Source organism: Microcebus murinus, chromosome 7 (genome assembly GCF_040939455.1).
Source record: "Microcebus murinus isolate Inina chromosome 7, M.murinus_Inina_mat1.0, whole genome shotgun sequence".
NCBI lineage: Eukaryota > Metazoa > Chordata > Mammalia > Primates > Cheirogaleidae > Microcebus > Microcebus murinus.
The window spans coordinates 28,386,432-28,409,002 of record NC_134110.1 but is presented as its reverse complement, the minus strand read 5'-3'; the positions used below and the strand labels follow the sequence as shown (position 1 = coordinate 28,409,002).

The window sequence follows — 22,571 nt, the reverse complement described above, 5'->3', positions numbered from 1 at the left end:
GGTGGAACTGAAGGAATTTCTACCAGGTTCAGAGTAAAATACCCAGGTTGCAGGGCAAGGTGCCCAATTCTGAAAAACAAAACAGAGCACGGAGAGAAACAGCAGAATAGTTCCTGAGTCAATTACATGTGAGTATGGGGGGGACAGAGAAATATGAAGACAAAGGACCGGTGGAAGCAGGAGCCAAGCAGAATGGGAATGGAAACCAGAGACTGCTCTTGGAAAAAAGCAGGTATGATGTCATGTGGTTTGGTCACATTTATGCCCTATTTAAAATTATGCGTATAGGAAAATGTATGAATAAATTAAGTAAAAAGTTCAAATCACAGAACTCTGTGACTGGAAAAGAACAATTGGTGGTAGAGGCCTGAGAAGAAGTCCCTCAGGATTACATTCTGACCACTCATATAAAGGGGAGTGTGCCCATCTCAATATAACCTCCCTTAGGCAGTTCTACTTTTCATCTTAATACTTACCAGTATGCGACACAGATATGCTCTGTGTGTATATGTGTGTGTGTGTAAAGAAACAGGGTCTGCCTGGGGGAAGATGAGATCAAACTTTCGCTCTTTGCTGATGATATGATATTATACCTAGAAAGCCCCAAGAAGTCATCCAAGAGACTCCTAGACTTAATAAATAAATTTGGTAAAGCTTCAGGCTATAACATCAATATACACAAATCAGAAGCATTCATATATGCCAAGAACCATCAAACAGAAACTCAAATCAAAAATGCAATACCCTTTACTATAGCCCCAAAGAAAATTAAATATCTAGGAGTATACTTAACAAAAGATACGAAAGATTTATACAAGGAGTACTATGAAACACTGAAAAAAGAAATTGCAGATGATTTGAACAGATGGAAAAATCTACCTTGTTCATAGATTGGTAGAATCAATATTGTTAAAATGTCAATATTACCTAAAGTTATCTAACAGAATTAATGCAATTCCCATCAAAATATCACCAGCATTCTTTACAGATCTAGAAAAAATAATTCTGCACTTTGTATGGAACCAGAAAAAACCTCATATAGCCAAAGCAATCTTAAGAAGAACAAACTGAGTGGCATCAGTCTTCCTGACTTCAAACTTTACTATAAAGCAATAATACTTAAATCAGCCTGGTACTGGCACAAGAACAGAAGCATCGATATCTGGAATAGATCTGGGATACCAGAGATGAAACCATCAGTATACGGCAACCTAATATTTGACAAAGAAGACAAAAATATACAATGGGGAAAAGAATCTCTCTTCAATAAATGGTGCTGGGAAAACTGGTTAGCTACATGCAGAAGATTGAAACAAGATCCATATCTCTCACCTCTTACAAAAATTCACTCAAGATGGATAACAGACTTAAACCTAAGGCATGAAACCTTAAGAATCCAAGAAGACGACGTTGGGAAAACCCTATCAGACATTGGTCTAGGCAAAGAATTTTTGAGGAAGAGCCCCAAGGCAATCACCGCTACATCAAAAATAAACAAATGAGATCTCATCAAATTAAAAAGTTTCTGCATAGCTAAGGAAACCATCATTAGAGCAAATAGACAACCCACGGAGTGGGAGAAAATATTTGCTCTCTACACTTCTGATAAAAGGCCTAATAACAAGAATCTATCTAGAACTTAAAAGAATAAACAAGAAAAAAATCAAACAATCCCATCAAGAAATGGGCAATGGAAATGAACAGAAATTTCTCCAAAGAAGGCAGAATAATGGCCTGCAAACATATAAAAAAATGCTCAACTTCTCTAATCATCAGAGAAATGCAAATCAAAACCACACTGAGATAACATCTAACACCAGTGAGAATGGCTTGTATCAAGAAATCCCAAAACAACAAATGCTGGCGAGGATGTGGAGAGACAGGAACACTCCTACACTGCTGGTGGGACTGCAAATTAGTGCAACCTCTGTGGAAAAGAATATGGAAATACCTCAAACAGCTAGATATAGAAATACCATTCGACCTAGCAATAGCATTGTTGGGCATCTACCCAAAAGAGCATAAGACATTCTATTATAAAGACATCTGCACCGGAATGTTTATGGCAGCACAATTCACTATTGCAAGATCATGGAAACAACCCAAGTGTCCGTCAATTCATGAGTGGATAACTAAAATTTGGTATAAGCTCACAATGGAATACTATTCAATTCTAAGAAATGACAGTGAGCTAGCACCATTTATGCTATCCTGCATTAAGCTTAAACCCGTTATCCAAAGTGAGGTGACACAAGATCAAGAAAATGGGCTCCACATCTACTCGCCATCAAATTGGTACTGACTGATTAAAACTATGATGCTCAAATGGGGATAGTGCCCACTAGGGTTTGGGGGAGGGGGAGATACACATCTTAGGGTTGTGGTGAGCATAGTGGAGGGGGGAGGGAATACATCTAACCCTTCCAAGGGGAAGGCTAAGATATACGATGTAACCCAAAGGTCAAAAAAAAGGGAAAAACAAACAAACAAACAAACAAACTTTCATCGGGTGGTGGGCAAATGGGAGGGGGGAGAAGGGGAAGAATTTACACTTACAAAATAGGTGGGATGCGCACCACCTGAGGGTAGGACACACTTGATGTTTTGGTAAGGTGGGGGGGGTGCGGGGGGAAGGAATGGCAGGGGCAATATATGTAACCCTAACAATATTTGTACCCCCATAATAAGGAAAAAAAATCTCCACATAAACTGGAACAACCCCATCCTGGTCTCACTAACATACATAGGACTTACATGATTCCTTTCCCTCCAAAACTAAAGAATTCTGAAAATTCCAACAGAGGCCTAGACTTTCTCTTACTTGCCCCCTCCTTGAGCAACAAATGCCATGCAATGGGAAGATTTAATTGCAGAATAATGTCTTTTCCAGAAGAATATCCCATTTCCTTAATTTCATTCCTCTTGTCTAAAGTCAAGTTCCTGAGACTTCACAGAAGCAGACTTACATTGCAGCCCTTGTCTGTTAAGTAACTGATTCCTTCTTCTGGGCCAATTGCCAGCTCCACTGAAATAATCCAGCTTGACTTTTGAAGATTGTTGAAACAGGTGAGGACGGAGATGCCAGAAGGAGAAAAAGAAATATTTTAGATAAAGAGCCACAGATATATTAAAGCAGTAGTCTCCAACCTTTTTGGCACCAGGGACCAGTTTCCTGCTGTGCAGCCCAGTTCCTAAGTTTAATGGAAGACAATTTTTTCACAGGACAGAGGGGAGGCAAGGAAGGTGGCACTCAGGTGGTGGGTGATGCCAGCGATGGGAAATGGCTGAAGCTTCCTTTGCTTACCTGCAGCTCACCTCCTGCTGTGCGGCCCAGATCCTAACAGGCCACAGAATGGTACTGGTCTGCACCCCAGGGGTGTGGACCACAGTGTTAAAGGACCAAAGAGGGGCTGGCTTGCTTTGCTATCAATCTATCTAACCAAATATCGTAAAATATTAATATCTGTCACTTCATTGACCCAGAATCTGTTCAGCCTAGACAGAGATGCACTGTGCTTATTCCAACATGCCTACAGCCAATAGTTTCTTTTAGATGATTATTTGAATAGGTAAACTAGCCCTTTTAGAGAAGAGTTAATCAATAAATCACAGGGCTGGAATAAGAAAACCAAATTGTAAACATAGGTAAGATATTTTAAGAAAGATGATTTTATTCTCACATTGATAAATTTTTTTTGTATTTTTCCCACTATAAAAATGATGAAGTAATATTCTGTTATTATAAAATGGGACATATTAGCTTCCTTTCTATTGGAAATTTAGATATACAGTAATGGATAAGAAAAAGCAGAAGAAATCAAACCAGTCCAGCATTTCTCATGTTCCCATACTTACACCAAGAGCACACTTGAAACATTCTTTATCAAATCTGTACACTGGAGAGAGGATCTCAAAGAATTTCAGAATACTTTCTTCTCTATTAAGATTGGCAAACTGTCTAAATGTTTGTTGGATCAGTTTTCTTAGTGTTTTGGCCTGCATGATAAAATTAGAAAAAAATCTTTTTTTAGAATTAGCAACGCATAAAGACCATAGCAATAACAGTAAGATTTCTTTCCTGCCTACCACTTAATACCAGCAAAATATCACACTTGTCAAATAACTATAAATTTATCATAGCTTTTAAAAATAATCATGGTAAAAAACACAACATATAATTTACCATTGTAACCATTTTTAACTGTACAGTACACATATAGAGCTTTATTTCTTAAACAGAAATTTTCACCACTTATGCACATGAACCAGAAATAACCAGGGTTAAGGTGTAAAGGTACTTACATGTTCCACTGTTAAAAGGGAAAAATTGATATACTTTTCTGAATGGCAACACAAATCAAAAACCTTAAAAATACACAACCCTTGGTCCAGAAAATTACCTAACATTCTTCTTTAGAAATCATTAAAGACACATGCAAAGATTCAGCAACAAGGAGACTCACTGTTGGATTGTTTGTACTAATATATGGACTGGTTACATAAATCATGATGTATCTATCTACCTAACCAATATTCTATGCAGCCCTAAAAATTGTTTTGTAGAACTAATTTACTGACACTAAAATCCATATCATATTTTTAACATGAAAAAAGATGACAAAACAATCAGTTTATACAGTATAGATATCTTTAAAATCAGAGAAAACACATGTGAGCCTTGGGAAGCACATAGCAATGCTCCCCTGAAGGAGATAAACCAACAGTGGTTTTTTTTCTGTGTAGTGAGATGATAGTCTTTTGGTCCTTTTTCACTTATTGAGTTTTCTATTTATACATATGAATATCTGCAGTGGAGGGAAGGGCTTTCCAAGCAGCAAGCCCCCAGTACTCAGTGTGTGAAGCAGCCTGAGCAAGCTAGTGGTTCACGGCTATGTGATGAGGTCTGTCTGAGGAAGAAGAGCTAGAGAACACAGACATGGTAAGTACTCAGCATCGACCCAAAGGAGATACCAACCAAGTCTTTCGATGGCTTTGAGCAGAGGAGTGACTTAGGTTTTAACAGAGACACTCTGGCTGCTGTGTTGTAAGCAGTATGACAGGAGCAGGAGAGACCAGGTAGGAGGCTACCCAAATAATCCAGCAGGAGGGAATAGTTTGTACAAGTACAGAAATAGAAAGGGGGTGAGAAGTGGTTAGATTCTAGATTTATTCTGAAAAGAGAACCAACAAGATATGCTGATTGACTGCTAAGAGTTACCATTGAACTGAAATGGCAAAAACTGTGAGAAGAACAGGTTGATGGGTGAAGGTCAGAGAAATACCAGGAGAATATGAGAATCCAAGCAGAGGTGTCAGGCAGGCTGCTGGATGTAAAGGGCCAGTAGAGTTCAAGGAGAGGTCCTGACTGGCTCAGCACACAGAGGAATCAAAGCTAGGCAACTGAAGGACCAGGAGATATGGTGATGGAGAGCAGCCAGGGGCCCAGGCTGACGTGTGGCTGCAGAGGCAGGTACAAGGTGACCCAGGAGGGCATGGCATACTTTGGGTGGGGTTATGGAGGTGACAGCCTGTCTAGAGTATCCTGAAGGTCCAGTGGGGTATAAGTATCATTAGATCTGGGACACCACAAAGAATGAGCTGGAAAGACAGGATAGTGGGATACACATAATCAGTGAGAGGCTGCAGTGACTGGAAATGTAAAAGGCCAGAGGCAGAAGACAAGATTTCCTGGCAGACAAGAGTTCAACAAGCCAAAAAATCAAATCAGAACGTTTCAGGATTACCCAAGGCATGTGATTTTTATTTTACAAAGCTCACTCTGCTCTTGCATACAGAGGATTGGGAGAGTGTGTAAGAGAGAAAGTAAAAAGACCAGTCAGGTCACCGAAACAGGCCCAGCAACAAACACTAGTGATGAGGACCCCAAAGTGGTGGTGAAGGAGAACAACAGGAACCTTTGGAACATCTGGAGGATTGTATGTGGGATACTAGCAAAGCGAAGAATCCAAGATGACTAGAAAAAAAATGGGCTAACACAAGGGGGTGGCTTAGTGAGGAAAATGAAGTCATGTTAATTCTTGACATGTTGGTGATCCCGAAGTCTTCTGACTTGAACCATCAAGTAGACATGTGGATATAAGTTTGGAGTTCAGGTGCAGGCAGGGCTGGTGATAGAAATTTCATAGTCACCAGCTAAGGTATTTATATATGTGGAATCAGATGGCACCTGCAAATAAAATGGAGAGGGCTAAGGCCAGGCAGGCTAGCCAACAGTCAGTTTTAACCAGGCTGCTGTTTTGACAGGTAAGTATGATGGAAAGTGGAAAAAGAGAACTGTAGATGTTTTGAAAAAGATTAATTATAGCTTTAGATCACAGAACCTAAACAGAAGAGAAATAAAATGGGTTCAAGGTTAGCACATAATGAGTTGGTCAAATTTGGATGCTCTATAAAGAAAAGTGTGGGAAGCATATTTTGGAGAATGGCCATGCAAGAATTGGTCACGAGCCAAGGGACTGAAAAAGGCCACTTTCAGCACAGGGCTAAGCTTGACAGTATTTAACAGTTGTTCTGACTTCAGGTTTTCCACACATTCTCTAACTATGGTCACCTATGCAGGTCTATCTACCAGGAGTGTATAAACTGGACATGGAGATTTGAGTATGTCTGCAGCTGCCCACAGATGTTTTTCTCACAAATTAACAATACACCATACCGGTAGTTCGTTGAATGTAAACCAGTTCCTAAGATGTAAGTCTGCTACACTTTGGACTCTGAACAAATCCACTAAGGAAATTCTATTCTGTGTTTTGCACTTGGAATACACTGAAGAATCAGAACAGCTTCCTTATTCTCCAGAAACTCAGAGGAGTGCTGGAGAAAGCTTTCTGAGCTTCATTCATGGCTATAGGAAGAATAATGTAATTCTGTGGACATAGTGCTGTTGGGCATTGATTAAAACACACGCATCAAAAAATGATGTTAGGAAAGACATCTGTAAACCCTTCCCTCAAAATAAACTTCACAACATCTCCTGCAAAGTAGGTACTATTTTTCATATATTAGTGAGCAAACAGAGACTCAGAAAGATTAGGTAACAATGTGGGGGTAGATGAGCTGGGATTCTCAAGGTAGAACTGCTTAAGTTCTTTTTGCTAGCTGTGTGATCATTTCAAGCACCTCCTCCTCTAACATGTTCTTTCAGGCAGCACCAGGAAGAAACAACTACCACATTCTATGGGTTTCAGCTCATCTAGAATGTATTTTTAAACATGGAACTTATGGAAAATCCTTGTGGGTGAGAAGAAAGCCAGGGTTCTCTCTTTAATGGTAAGAGTGTAGCCCATAGCTGAAACTCATTATGTGTTTAAAAGTGAATAACTGCATAACTCTACCACAACAACTTGGATTCCAGCACCCTCCCAAATAGACAGATGAACAAATAAAATCTGGTTCTATCCTGCAATTAAACAATACTTCACTTTCTAGCATGTAAGAGGGAAGATAGTTCAGACCTTAAACATTCTGTCATTAGAACATGCTGCCTCAACATGCCAATCAATGTTCTGATTGTAAGAAGTATCTTCCATCAGCAAGTAGAAAATAGGCTGAGCAAAAGCCCTGGAACACCTTAAAACTCTTGAAGTGTGATGCTACAACAAATTAGAATATGGTACCAGTTGCAAAGAATGGTTGTCAAATAAGCACACAGACTAGAACACAATGGCAAATTATTTTTATTAACATTAATAAAAAGTTGATATATTCATTTATGACTCTAAAAGGAATATTTTATCTCAGAGAAGTACTGACATGGAAAGAATAAAAACTATATAAAAGAGGTCCAGAAATTAAGTTAATTCTCTGCTTTGTACCTAATTCCCAACCAGCTGCTTGTTTACAAACAAGCAATACTACTACAAAGTTACACACATTCATTCGTTACCTAAAATATAAAATACTCCATCGAAGTAGTAGAAATGGAAGTCAAATAACTAGAATCCCCCCCTTGAGCTTCAAACACATATATATCTACCTGCCTGACAGTTCCACTTGGATTCCCTACAGACATATAAAACCTAACATGCCACCAATATTCCAGCTGTGCTGGTTACTTACCCTGTCTGACCTTATACCTGACACTGCCACTCTATGACTCTGAACCTACTCCTTCCCCTTCCCCTTCCTCTTGACCTCCACAGTCTCACAGCACCTTAAGCTCAGAATTTACATAGCTGAATGGATTGCTGTCAGTCTGACTCAATTCTGCTTCAATACTGTGTCTTTGGTTACTAGCACTAGTGACCACCTAAGTGTAAGAGGCTGTGGTGAGACCAGGCCCTGCACTTTCTTCTCCCTCCTCCCTCAGATTAATAGGTTAAGTCCTGTAAGGCCTTATATCCTTAACGTCCTTCAAATGTAACCCAACAAATCTCTACCCTCTGTCTCCTTTTAAATTCAAGCCTTTATCAATGTCTCTTTGCACAAGTGTTTCCTGATGGCTGAGAAATATAAAATGAGTTGTGTGCTGTTTTCCTATAATAGGGATTGTAGCTATCAGCCCTGAGCTAAATAAAGTGAGCCCTTTTTTTCCGCATCCAAAACCCTCTTAGAAATGGAATAATAAAGAACGAAACTGCTCACTCTGATTAAAGTGCTGGAAAATTTCTGGGCACATGTGCTGGGCACATGTGCTTGAAAACAAGCTCTAAATTTATTGTATTTGTCTCATTCACTTGAACATGGGGGAAATGTGTTCAGTTTTCTGCAGGCTCCTTTACCTGGATGATCCTGCTTGTATGTATCACCAAGTTAAGAACCAGGAAGTCACAATGATAAACAACAAACCAGTAAGCTCAAGTAGCTGGAGTAGGGGGAAATGATATCACTCAGAGTTAGTTTTCTACAGACACAGAAACAACTCTCTTGCTCCCCACCAACTAAAATGGGGTGATTTGCCCTGAGTGTACCCAACCTTTCCTATGGTCTGTGCTTAAATGTGACCACCAGAGAAGGCTGTGAGTTCCAAACCTATGTTAAATGTGGGATAAGAACTAGAAAATCTGTTGTCCAAAAGCAGCTCCAAAATTAGCTTTTATAAGAAGAATATCTGACAAAGCATTATTTCTTTCCTAATTATTGAGGAAAAAATTCCACAAAATCTAACTTCCTAGAATATCTTGGTATTAATCAATGTACTTCCTAAACTAGCAGGAGCAAACAAGATGGTTTTATATTACATTTCAAGTTTTAACACCTGCTTTGTGTTTGCCTAGATTTAGGAAACTAGGCATCTATCTATGCACACTATTCTATTTTAAACCAATTCACATGTAAAGAGAAAATTACCAAGAACGTGATACTTCTTCAAAATGAAGGAGTACTATTTGGTTGAACCATCAGAAATTGCTGCTATTCAGCCACATGGAACTACAAAAATAATTTCATATTAGTCAACTGAATGATTATCAGATGCTGCTAGCAAAAATGGATTCCTACGGCTTCCCAGATGATAAGGTTATAATGCAATGGTAAAGAAAATTTGCAATAAAAGAATAGCAGAATATATTATTATTAAGGAATCACTTATCAACCCACCCATCAAATACTAAATACAGACATATTAATGGTGCATGCAAAGAGCACTGTTCCTTCCTTTTGTCCACAAGGCCTCTGCCAGAAGATAAGCTCTGCCAGCAGAAGCTTCATTCCCTCAGGCATCCCCAATTCATGGCCTGGTCCAGCATAGATGCCAGGAATTCACTGCTGAATGCACCAATGTCTGCACTTCCATGCTCAACAAAAATATTAAGCCTGAAATGTTCACCTTCTGATCACAGAAATGAAATGACTATTTTCTCTAAGAATAAAAGTGTTCCTGATAGTATTCTAGGAATACTTCTTTATTGATCTCTTAACATATCTAGTTCTGAAATTAGGATTCTACTGCGAATTATATTGCAATAAATTACAATTTGGCCATTTTGACTTGCCACCTAATTTTAGGTTTCTGGTAGAGCTGCAAAGCCAGTAGAGGAAGCTTCTTTGGTACCCAGTGGTACAATACTATCCAATGAACTACAGTCTTAAACTCAATTTCACTAGTTTGTCCACTAATGTCCTCTCACCATTCCAGATTTCACACTACATTTACTCATTTTTTTCTCTTCAGCCTCTTCCTTTTTGGTCTTTTCTTCTATTTCATGACCTTGATAGTTTTGAACAGCAATGATCAGAATTTTATAGACTCTCCCTCAATTTGGATTTGACGTACTAGTCTTACTGGTATAGTGATTTTAAAAAATGTGTCTTTGACAGCACTAACATCAAAGGGGCAGAGATTTAAAATATCTTACAAATTTTTCTTAGTAATTAAGGCACATACACCCCAGATTCTGTTTTTGGCATTAAACACAGCTATTAAAGTTCTACCATATATAATAAGGTAATTGTTCAACAGCTCAATGTGAATGTTAACTAAAAACAATCCCCTAGAAATGTAAATATAAAGGAAAAAAGGCAGGTAAAAACAAAATGGCTTTTGGAAAAACAAATGTATTGACATAGCCTGTTTAAGGGAAAGCAAATGTTAACTGATCCAGCCATTCTACAGGACTATGGCATATGGAAATGTATCTCAGATCTATGCAATAAAAGTGCAGAATTTTGCCTTTTTCCTGAGCAACTGTTCTGTCGTTATAGGATTTGATACATATTAGCCTGTTTAATCCTTATACAAACCCCATGTAATAGAAACTGGTTTTATCCACATTTTACAGATGTGGGAACTAAAATACAGACTAAATAATTTCTCTAAAGTCACAGGCAATTCAAGCTGGTGAATTTTCACAAGGCAGTTTGGTTTTAGAGTCAGTTTTGTGAACCACCATGCTACATTCTCTCATAACATAATGTCTTATCCTGCCTGGGCTTCAGCTGATGGAATGTAGAACATGACCCTTGTAGTAATAAAAAGAGCAGTAACATCCACTATTTATGAACTGCTATGTGACAGGTATTGTGATAAGTAATATATATTTTAATCTGTTAAATATTCACATCAACCCTACAAAATATTATTTTCTCCATTGTGGAAGAAACCAGGCACAAGAACATGAGGCTAGCAACGGGCAGAGCTCATCTGAGCTAGACTCTGTCTTAACCCCCAAGTCTGTGTCCCCCTGCTGCACGTGAACAACTTGACCTGTGCTCTGGACTGGCTGGGGAATCACACTTCAGAGTCTACTCCCCACCCTCACTGGGAGCTCTCTCCACTGGAGTGGGAGCTACGGGGAGGGAGAGGAACTGAGGCTCTATCCAAAGTTTCTAACATAGAGGTACATCCACATGGTTGAAATAGGAGAAGACACACCTTCAGGATGTACTGATACCCATACACACACAATATTCATGATTCTACCACCACAATTCTTTTACACATTGCTCCTCTTCTTCGTGTCAAAATATCTGAGACTGTAAAGACCTAGGCGACAGGGACTTCTCTGCATGTAACTACTTTAGTTTTGTACTTAGCTAAGCATCACACACAATCAAGAAGTGAAATCATGGTTTTATGGGAGAAAGTTGTACTTGTAAGAATCTACTTGCCATTAATATGAATACAGTACATTGTCAGTTTTTTATACCATAGCTTTTACATGTAGGGGAGAAACTGTATTTTATTTTCCCAAAAGCAATTTACCCCTGGGGAAAAGGTATTGGTATAATTTCATTATTTGAGTATGATAAAGGAGACTCTAATTACCTTGACAGAATCCAGTAAACTCTTGGGAAAAAATCGCTTTAAACCAACATCTTTTCTGAAATATAAAAAGAAGTGTATTAACAAATAACACCACCAAATCAATTAATACAACACATTTGCAAGAACAGAAAAGCACTGCAAATTATTTATCCTTCCATATATTGTTCTGGACAGAAACAAGTATAAACACTGCAATATACCAATAAATTCACAGAAAGGGTGGGACAAATCATTTTCTAGGTATGTACAGAAAACATGAATACAAGGTTAGCTTAAGTAGAAATCTTTTTGATTTTTTTACCCTTATTGTTGAAAACTCTTCTAAAATATTGCCTCTTTGTAAATTACAATGTATATAAAAAAATGTTCTCTGCCAGGTGTGGTGGCTTGCACCTGTAATCCCAGCTACTCAAGAGGCTGATGTGGGAGGATTGCTTGAGTCTAGGAGTTCAAAGGTGTAGTGAACAATAATGATTGTGCCACTGCACTTTAGCCTGGCAACAGAGAAAGACCCTGTCTCTTAAACCGCCCCCCCAAAAACAAAACAAACCAAAAAAACACAGAAAGAAAAAGTCAAAAGAAAGAAAACTGTTCTTTCACAGATACTGCTTAAACGTTGTCCTCATAAACATCAATTATAATTCCAACTGGGTAATACTATATTTGTAAAGAAAACAGCTGGTTTGATTAGGAACAGTTTCATGATATACCTTGAGAGTTTTTTTTAAAATAAATCATTTGTATTTATACTAAGAGTTGGAAATCCCAGCAACTTTAAGTCAGGCTACAAAATTAAATTGATTATTATTATCAAGAACCTCATGATTTGGAAGGGGTTAAAAAAGAAAAGGAAAAAATAAAAAAGAAAATAAAAAGGAACCTCAAAGCACCCTGGTCAAGAAAACACATCAGAAGGAATAGCTGATTCTTTTCCATGCAATTTGGGTAGTAAGTTACCCAGGTGTTTTGGCCACTAGATGGCACTTGTGCACTAGTAAAATGCAGTAATGCCTCTAAAGACATTAAGGAATGTCAGGAGACACAAATTATAAAAGGATCAAGGGAAATACAGGTATCTTTTCAGGATCAACAAAAGAAAACAATAAACTGAATATAAAGTATCAAAGAACATGATGACTTCATAATTATAAGTTAGCTGGCATTATGAACAAAAACAGAAATGTTAGTTTGTATGGTTGATCTTATCTATCCAAACCTAATCCCTTATTTTGTCATCTATATTATAATCTATTCTTACAGATTATACAAAAGGTAGTGCCTAAATCAATGAACTCCTTGCTAAATCCAAAACTGGTTTCAGTTCTCATTCCTTTTTATTTTGTTATTATTATGTTTACTACATCCTATAATTCTCTTTCTTGGCTTCTATAACATTCAGTTTTCTGGTTTTACCTATCAGTTAATTCATATAACTTCTGGTTTTCCACACCCTCTCTAACCATGTCTATTTGTGACTTCCCTTCCTTACCTTTATAGCACTGCCATTACCTACTTTATTAGATATGAGGAGGGAAAACTATCCACCCAAGTTCCTTTTCATTTTGCCTCCTAAAAACACAGGGTCTTTGCATTTTAAGGATTTTGATGCTAAACACTACTGGGAAGTAGCAAAATAAATACATAAAAGGAAAGCACTCTGGAATCTCTAAGGCATAATTTGTGAACATTTTCTTTCCTAGCTTCCTTTTCAGGCAATAATAAAAAGCACTTATTTTCCTAACAGAGAGTTCTTGACTTCAATTTTGGCTCTGCCTCACGATGGATTTGGCTGTTGACACCTGGGAATCTCAGGTTATCTACTTGTAAAATGCGGATGCCAATTCCTACTGCATATAGTGGTGCTGAGGATCAAATAAGAATGTGTCTATAAAGTTCCTAGAACTCTAAGGGGACCAGTTTCATTTCCTCTGGAAATACCTCAGAATCCTTGTCCTGAGAGCTTTTGGTCCAAATACACTATGCCCTTCTGCTTATTGTTGAGGGAGGCATGACTTGGGCTGAGGTTTGTTGGCAAGCAGCAGAAGTGGTAACTGGGGAGGTTCAGTGGCTTAGCCCCATGGATGAGTGAGTAGACATGAGGTATGAGGGAGAGAGAGGTCAAAGATGGCAGAGGGAATGCTGATGACATGTACTGAAAAACGGAAGGTGGGTGCGGGACAACAGTTCTGTTTTAGACACATGAGGCTGAGTGAGGTGTCCATGCCCTCCTAGTGGGTGTTTCAAGAAGGTGACTGGCCATGTCAGTATTTGATTGAAGGAAAGACCAGGCAGGGGATGTCCTCTTGCCAACTGTGAGGCTGCCAACCACTATTTGTCAGCCTGGTTACACATTTATTTTTCTCAGAGTCAGGTGGAAAGTAAACAATTTCTGTTACCAAGGGGAAAATTAAATATGGACCAAGAAGGCTATATATTTTAAGAAATATAAAAGAGGGCATATTTCTTTGTTAAAATAAAGACTACTACTTGGTGTTAATTTTACTTCAAAGGTGAAGACAACTCCATTAAAAAAAAAAAAAAGGTTAAGGCCAATGTGTAGCATATATGCAGTTAAAAAAATACTTTCATGTAATGATGAACATATGTCCACACGTTAGAACTCTTTTTAGATACCTGGCAGTTGAGAAAATAAATATGAGGCTAAAGTACACAAGATTATCACCAAAATTCAACACCACCACCTTTAATACATTTTAATCAAGAAGTCAATCTACTTTGACTTCATCATAGAGGACTGAGAAACACCTAAGGTATTATGTTCAGAGTTTTTAGGAAGAGCCTATTATAGGTATCTATATTTAAAACCTCTCTTAGGAAACCAGGCAGGGACATGTAGGCCGTCCCATTTTCAATACGAGGTCACCTCTCTCTGTGAGCTGCGTCTGGCCCTGGTTTATGATATGCACTCTAATCTGCAGTGGTTCACAGCCTCATGCGGAATAATATTTCTTTTAGCCCAAACTCTACACAACTGCCCTATATGTGAATAAAATAATAAAACGCAACTTATATACCATAAAAATATAACTACTGTCCTTTATTATAAGATGATTCTTTATTATTAACCATCAAAGGGCACATCCTGAACACATTCAAACTTATTTGATAAAAAACCAATTCCCATGAAGCTCTGAGAATACTGCCAATTCCCAAATCCAAGCATCAGTTTATTAGATTCCCACATTAGTTCAGAGGAACCTTCTGAACCCATACACAGATGACAGAATGTTAACACTAGGTTAGAGCAGTGGCTGTCCAATACTGCAGCCACTAGATATATGTAGCCGTTTATACTTAAATTAGTTAAAATTAAATTAAAAGTCCTGTTCCCAATCGCATCAGCTGCATCTTGAATGATGAGGTGCCCCACATGGCTCATGGCTCCTGAACTGAATGGGCAGAAAATGTACATTCTATTGCTGCAGAAAGCTACCATGGGCAGGGCTAGCGCACAGCAACAAAGCTAGACTTTAGGCACCTGGGCGCTCCAGGGCTTGATGCTATGGACCTAGGCTCCTCAGTAAGGGCATGGATGGGGATAAGGATGGACGCTGGGTCAGGTGCACAGCTACCACAGGGACAACCACACAAGGTTCCCACAATGTTCAGAAAGACTCCCGGAAGGAGACACAGAGAAATGAAGAGAGAGTTGTACATTAAACAAGGAACTTTTCCTTGGGATTACCTGTGCATACATAGCAGGGAGCTTCTAAGCATTATTCTTCCTACTTTTCTTTTAGGATAGGATTAGTAAAAAGAGTTTCTATAATCTATTCTCTAAGATTCAAATTTATTTGGATTTGAAGCCACAAAGAGAAATGCTGTACTCATGTTCTTACTTATTGATATGGCATAATAGGTACCACAACAGCTCACAGGGCAGGAAAACCTGGATCTTTCCTTTTCTCAAGTGAGATATTTATATAAACAAGTAACTGGACCATGCAGTAAAAGGTATTATGAGACAATAAGCCTTCAAAACCAATAAATTTAGCTGTTGAAAATTTAGGATTTCTGGGACTTAAAATTATTTTTGTGATCAATTATATACAAGAATTCTCTTAATGTTTAATTTTAAACGAAATATTTAGAACATTATGAATGACAGGGTCTTCTCTCTGTTTTGTTAAACCTCAAAATTCCTTTCCTCTCTCTAATGTTCCCACCATCATAGTGTTTCTGGAAATCAGCATACTTGTGCTTGGAGACCTCTGTCCTCCCACATCCTATGCACGATGACTGTGCAGTGCCTTACATTGCCATCCAGAATGGTCGAGGGAAGGTGACAGTGTGGAGGGCTTCACTGCCATCAACATTCCCCACTTGTCAAGACAAGCACTCCACAGTCTTGTGGATATTCCCAGCCTATGGTCTTGTCCCACACATGTGCACTTAGGTCCACAATACCATAACACAGCAGGCTTTAAGTAGACTCAGACTAAAATAAGAATTATTTACATATTAAAAGGGAGCTAAGCTTATTATAAGTGAATTCTTATGTGAAGGATAAATCTATTCCTCCTCTGGTGATATTTCTGAGAAGACTCTGACTTTGTCTGGTGACCCTGTTTAATATTTTCTGAACATAATTCCTTCAGTTATTTAAATCCCAGGCAAAAATGCAAGCAAAACTAACTTCAAATGTGCATTTTCATGTAGTATCCCTATCTAACCCTTTTCTCAAAACTCTCGGAATTGTGTATGTTTAATTTAAAAACAGAACCGAGGTACTTTAACCTCCAACTTACACGTTAAGCCTCTTAAAAACAGATAAATGTTAAAATTTTCTAACTTTAATAGAGACTGCCATTGTTTCTTAATGATATTCTCCTTTTTATCCTGGGTAATAAAAAGTTGTCTTTTGGTACAGTGCTGCATTTCCCAGTCTCTTTTGTAGCTTGTTGTGGCCATGTGACCATGTTTTGGCCAATGTCCCCTAAAGTAAAGTATTATACAACAGGTCCTTACATAACACCATTACATTCAATGTTGTTTCATTATAACATTAATGAGAAAAAGAAAATTGATTCCTAGATGAGGCCATTGTCTCTGTGGAGTTTTCAAGTTCTTCCCATGTCTATGTAGGTATTCTCTCCTGGTACTTTAGTTTCCTCCTACATCCCAAAGATGTGCACATTAGGTGAACTGGTGTGTCTGCACTATCCCAAGGTGAGTGAATGTGGGTGTGTTAGCAGGCCCTGCAATGGAGTGGTTTCCCATCCAGGGTTAGTTCCTGCCTTGCACCCTGAGCTATGGGGAGAGGCTCCTGACACTTGCGACCTTGAACTGGAATAATTGGGTAAACAATGATCTGCCTTTATTAATCTTTCCTAAATGTATGCATAGCTCACATTTATTTCAACATTTAATATTAGAAATCTTTGGACCTTTATCTAGAAGTTTGGTGATGATTGTGACCAAAAATATGCTGTAAGAACTTAATTCTTGCTTCTATCAATTAGTCTATAATAAAACTGGTTTTGATATACACCATTTTGATTAAAGTCACAGTTTCCATGAACCTATTGATGATGTTAAGTGAGGACTTACTTTATACACATTTGTGTCCTTGAAGGGAGAAAGAAAGAATGCCCATCTCTTCCTCCTTCTTGGGGGCTAGAATATACATGTAATGGGTGAGGTCCAGTAGCCATCCTAGGCCATGAGGTGGCTATGGATTATGAAATAGCAAGTAAAAGGAATCTGGAGCCCCAGTGACTGAGGCTCACTGACTGTCTAGGACTTATTTTACATGAGAGAAAAATGAACTTCTGTCTTAGTGAAGCCACTGCCAATTCCCACCAAATCTATCAACATCTCCTTCTTTGATGTATTATTATAGGCAGCTAAAGAAAGCAATGGATTATTGCTGACAAGAAAGACAATTTAAAAAGTGAAATGAAAACAAAGCATAATCATAATTAACCTCAGCTAATTTCAAATAACAAATTTATCCATTCAGTAACTATCTGTGGAATATCTAGCCATGCACAGTGGCTCATGTACCTATAATCTAAGTACTTTGGGAGGTCAAGGCAGGAGGATTGCTTAAGGCCACAAGTTGTAGACTAGCTTGAGCAACAAAGTGAGATCACATCTATAAAAAATTACAAAAAAAAAAAAAAAAAAAATTAGCCCATTGTGGTGGCACATGCCTGTGGTCCCAGCTACTCAGGAGGCTGAGACAAGAGGATAGCTTGAATCCAGGAGTTTGAGGTTTCAGTGAGCTATGAGGACACCACTGTACTTTAGCCTGAGGACAGAGCAAGACCTTGTCCCCTAAAAAGAAAAGTATCTATGGACTATCTAATAAGTATCAGATTCTCTATAATGTATGGGGACTACCACAAGATCCCTACATTGATGCTACTCACATTCTATTAGGGGAGAGAAACACAATTATAAACACAACCATAGCAAAATACTCTAAATGCAAAGATGACAAAAAACAAATTTCTTAAAAAAGGCAAATCACTTAATAAGGAAATGAACAGAACTAAAAAGTTTAAGTGGTATATTTAAAATAATTTCATATTATAGTTTTCTCATTTGGGAAATAATCGCTGGTAAATTAAGATTCTTCCTTTTCTAATACCATATTAGGAATCATAATTTTAACACTGTATTTGGTTTAATTTGTCGATATTGGCAATGCAATTTTAAAGGCCGATAAAAAATATTTTTCTTATAACATCTGACCTCCTTTGGTAGATGCCTTCTTCTCTCCTCCTCATCTCCTATTTACAAAATATATAAATAAAGTCTTGTCTGTTTTACATTTCAGTTAGTTACCTGGTAGCATGGGCCCTTAGGAAAGAAAGTATGAGGGATGGGGTGGGGGAGGGGGAGACCCTCATCATCTCGTTCTTCCCCTTTGCCTACAGTAAAGGTTCTATCAAGCCTGGAAAGAAAGACTGATGAACTCTTCAGTTGGTTTAAAGAAAACAATGTATAAGTTTTTAGATTGTGCTTTTCCTACTCTCAGAAGTTGGGCCTCATTATTTTTAGCATAATTCAAATAGTTACTTTGAAACAAAGTAAAGGTAAAGGGGTAATCTGCATTAGACTATAAATAACTGAGATTATCTTTAAAATTTCTGCTATTAATAGAATCTAATCAATTATGTGGACTATTTCATGACTTTACTTCTTATTAGAAAGGAAAAAGATAACTCTGAAATAAAACCAATAAAGAAAAGTAATATTCTGTATTCATGTATAATTCTTTTCTGTACTGAGGAAATATATAAATTTCTAAATGGCTCCAAATTACTAAAAAAAAAAAAGGTAGGAAAAAGTTAGGCCCAGACTCTCCTTCAGGAATTACGGCTGCCAGATTCCTGAGTTCCTCCTGTGGTATGCACGAGAGTCACAGTGTATCTCTCCATTAGCGCCACTCCTAAAGCGCTGGCATCAGCCTTTCAATGGCTGCAATGGAGGACATAACCAAACCATTGTTAAGTATCTTTAAAGTACTGAGAAAATATAATCCTTAATCTAGAAGCGTTAATGGAGTAAAGGTATCTTTCAAGAACAAGGGTGAAATATAGAAAATTACAAGATGACAAAAACAGAATTTTACCACCAAAAAGGACATATAAAAAACTTTTAAATAATATACATTAAAAAAAAAAAGGAAAACTAATGTCAGAAGGACAGAAGGATAGGCTGAGGTGTAACAGGACATTTAACCAACACACAGATAAACATGCAGGTCTCCAGGATGCTCCCGATACACATACACAAAATGCTACTTCTGGGTTTCTGGACTGAGGGTACCTGTAAGGTAGGGACAAAGAACATAGCACTTGGCCCTGAGGTGGGACTGGAGGGAAGCTGAGGTGGCATTATTCCCTGGCTCATGTCAGAAGCCACAACAGCAGAAATGAAGCCCCAATCTAGGGTCACCAGGCTCTAATTCAGGCCTCTCTAGGGGCTTGAACAAGAGTCACAGTAACAGCAGGTTGAACACCCCAATACCCCAATATTATTGTCAAACACAGACCATAAAACAGCAATGCATGAAAAACTTAAAAGAACTGGCACAATTAACTACAGAGGAGCATACAACAAGAGGTTACCAGGAATGAAGAAGGCAGATTACATCTTAAGAAATCGAACTTCTACAAATGAAAAACATAAGTGGTGAAAAACTACTTGAAAGAGAATTAAGGAATTAGAAGACAAATCCAAAGAAATTACATACATACTGCCATTGTGAGAAAAGGAGATAAAAAATATGAAAAATGTTAAGAGATTAAAGAGATCATAATGGCATACACTTTCCAGATGGAAAACAGGAATCCACAAAATTAAAAAGCATGTCTGGGTCCATCTGGATTTATAAAAAGAAACTAAGCCCAAGATATAAGCAAAGCTAGAAAAGACCAAAAATAAGGAAAGGATCTTAAAACAAAGAGAAACTATATAGAAATATCAACAGACTTTTTTCACAGTCATAACAGAGTATTATCTTTACAGTGTTGAGATAATACAATGATCCAAACGATTCAGGGGTCCTCAAACTATAGCCCGCCGGTCACATGCGGCCGGCCGAGGACATTTATCCGCCCCATGGGGTGTTTTTGCCACCACTGCCTGTCCTGCTTTGCAGCCGACTAGTCCCGGGCCCACAGTGCACATGTGTGGAATGTGCGCCACACTCTCCAACGGCCCTCAAACGGTATGAGGGACACTGAACGGGCCCCCTGTTTAAAAGCTTTGAGGACCCCTGATAGTTGAAGTAAAAGGAAAGGTATACCAGAAGGGATGTTTAAGAAATAAAATAATAAACATGCAGGGATAGCCAAGCAAAAAATATCTGTATAGAATAACAATAAATGTCTACTATTTGGTGTTTAAGTAAAAAAAGATATAACTAAAATAACGAGAAAAATGACATGTAAGGTAGAAGAAAGTGGAGAGAGTTAAGGTGTTCCAAGGTCTTTGTATTATTTAAGAGAGGGCTACATAGAAAATTTTTAAATCTAGAGTTTTAGATTTTAAAATCTAAAGTTGGTTAGATTTTAAAATCTAGAGTTGGTTAATATAGAAAGTATAAGGGTAACTAATTAAAGAGTAGAGATAGTTTACAAATTTCCAAATCACTAGAGAAAAACATTTGGAATAAGAATACCAACTAAGAAATAAACAGCATGCATGCATATGCACATACACAGTTTATTTCTAGGGCACTAGAAATAAAGATAACACAAGCAAATCCTATATATAATTCATTCTAACAAATATAAAAGTATTAAGCATATCACTTAAAAGATTTAGCAAACTGGATTTAAGGAATCCAGCCTTATGATATTTAAAAGAGATACATTTTAAAAGTATCAGGACATAGAAAAGTTGAAAGTGAAAAATGGAAAATATAAACCAGGCCAACCCTAACCTAAAGAAGGGAAAACAGTCCTTAGAACAAAAACAACAAAAATATACCACTAGACATAAGAGAGGATCACTAAATAATGACACAAGATTCAATTTGCAAAGAAGATATAAGCATTCTGTTTATATGTTTAAATAAAAGAGTCTCAAAATATAGAGCAAAAATTAACAGACCTATAGGAAGAAATTGGCAAAGTTATTATCATAAATATTTCAACACCTCTCTTAATTATTAATATGGCAAAAGACAAAATACCACTACAGATAGTTAACAAGCTTGATTAGAAAGTACATTTTTTAAACTACACTAAAACATTTAAAACACTGATCATATAAAGCAAATACAGCAAAATGTTAATAACTATAGAATCTAGGTGATAGATACACAGGGATGCACTGTAGAATTCAACATTTTTATATGTTTGAAACTTTTTCATAATAAAACACTGGTGGCAAAATGCTCTTAGTTTAGTCCACAAAGTCTCCACAAAAGTTGAGAAGCTTTTATCACATAGACCATGCTGTCTGATCATGCCATTAAGCTAAAAGTTAATTTAAAAAGAAAGTATTTTTTAAAATCTACACATTTGGAAATATAAAACCAAAAATGAATCCATAAAAGTTTCAGAACAAACATTTAACAATCTTAAATCATTGAATACCCTTTTAAAATCAGGTCACAAAACTCAAAAACTAAGACGAAAAGATTTTACTACACTGAAAAAAGGACAAACTTCTCTATTACTAAAGCCACACACATATACATGAATCACAAAGATGAGCTGGGAAAGAATATACAGAACTAACATTATATATCAAGGGTTAATATGACAAAGACTCAAGATTAATAAAGAAAAAAATATTAGAAAACTTATAAAAATGCAATTTACAAAAGGAAAATAAAATGGCCATATATGGGAAGATGTTTAATATTACCAAGAAATCAAACTTACGTAAGGAAATAAAACTATTATTTGTTGTCTTATCATCTAGGTAAAAATGAACAAAAAATGGCAACATGCTTTATACGTTATTAACCCAAATGGAATTTCCACCAATAGGTGACTGGTTAAATATAGTATTATACACTCATTTGATGGAGTAGTATACTAATATATATTTGTATTTAATTACATGGAAAGATCTCAACAACATAAGATTGAAGAAAAAAAGCAGGATGCATGTATAGTATCATTCTACTTATACTAAAAACTATTATATTAAAAACTGCATTGTATGTGTACACACGTGTGTTAAAAAAGAGGGCTGGCTATATAACGATATTTAGTAAGACTTGAAGGTTGTTATCCATAAGTGATGGGATTTGAAGATTTTTTCCTATTTGACAGTGTAGTTTCAATTTTCTCAATAACCAGAATGAATAACATTCAATAACTATAATATATTATCTTTGAAACAAATAAACTAA

General features: G+C 37.2%; 1 protein-coding gene across 22 annotated transcripts in view; it reads right to left on the bottom strand.

Annotated features, from left to right (window-relative positions):
- The window catches only part of PTK2 (protein tyrosine kinase 2), a 271,799-nt gene that overhangs the window by 119,886 nt on the left and 129,342 nt on the right, over nucleotides 1–22,571 (bottom strand). For all 22 annotated transcript variants that reach the window (XM_076004993.1, XM_076004982.1, XM_076004986.1 and 19 more), the window contains 3 exons: nucleotides 11,726–11,780; nucleotides 3,856–3,996; nucleotides 2,967–3,044 (listed from right to left, as the gene is read on the bottom strand). In XM_076004993.1, the coding sequence (XP_075861108.1) occupies nucleotides 2,967–3,044; nucleotides 3,856–3,996; nucleotides 11,726–11,780 (274 nt within the window). The remainder of the gene's footprint in view (nucleotides 1–2,966; nucleotides 3,045–3,855; nucleotides 3,997–11,725; nucleotides 11,781–22,571) is intronic.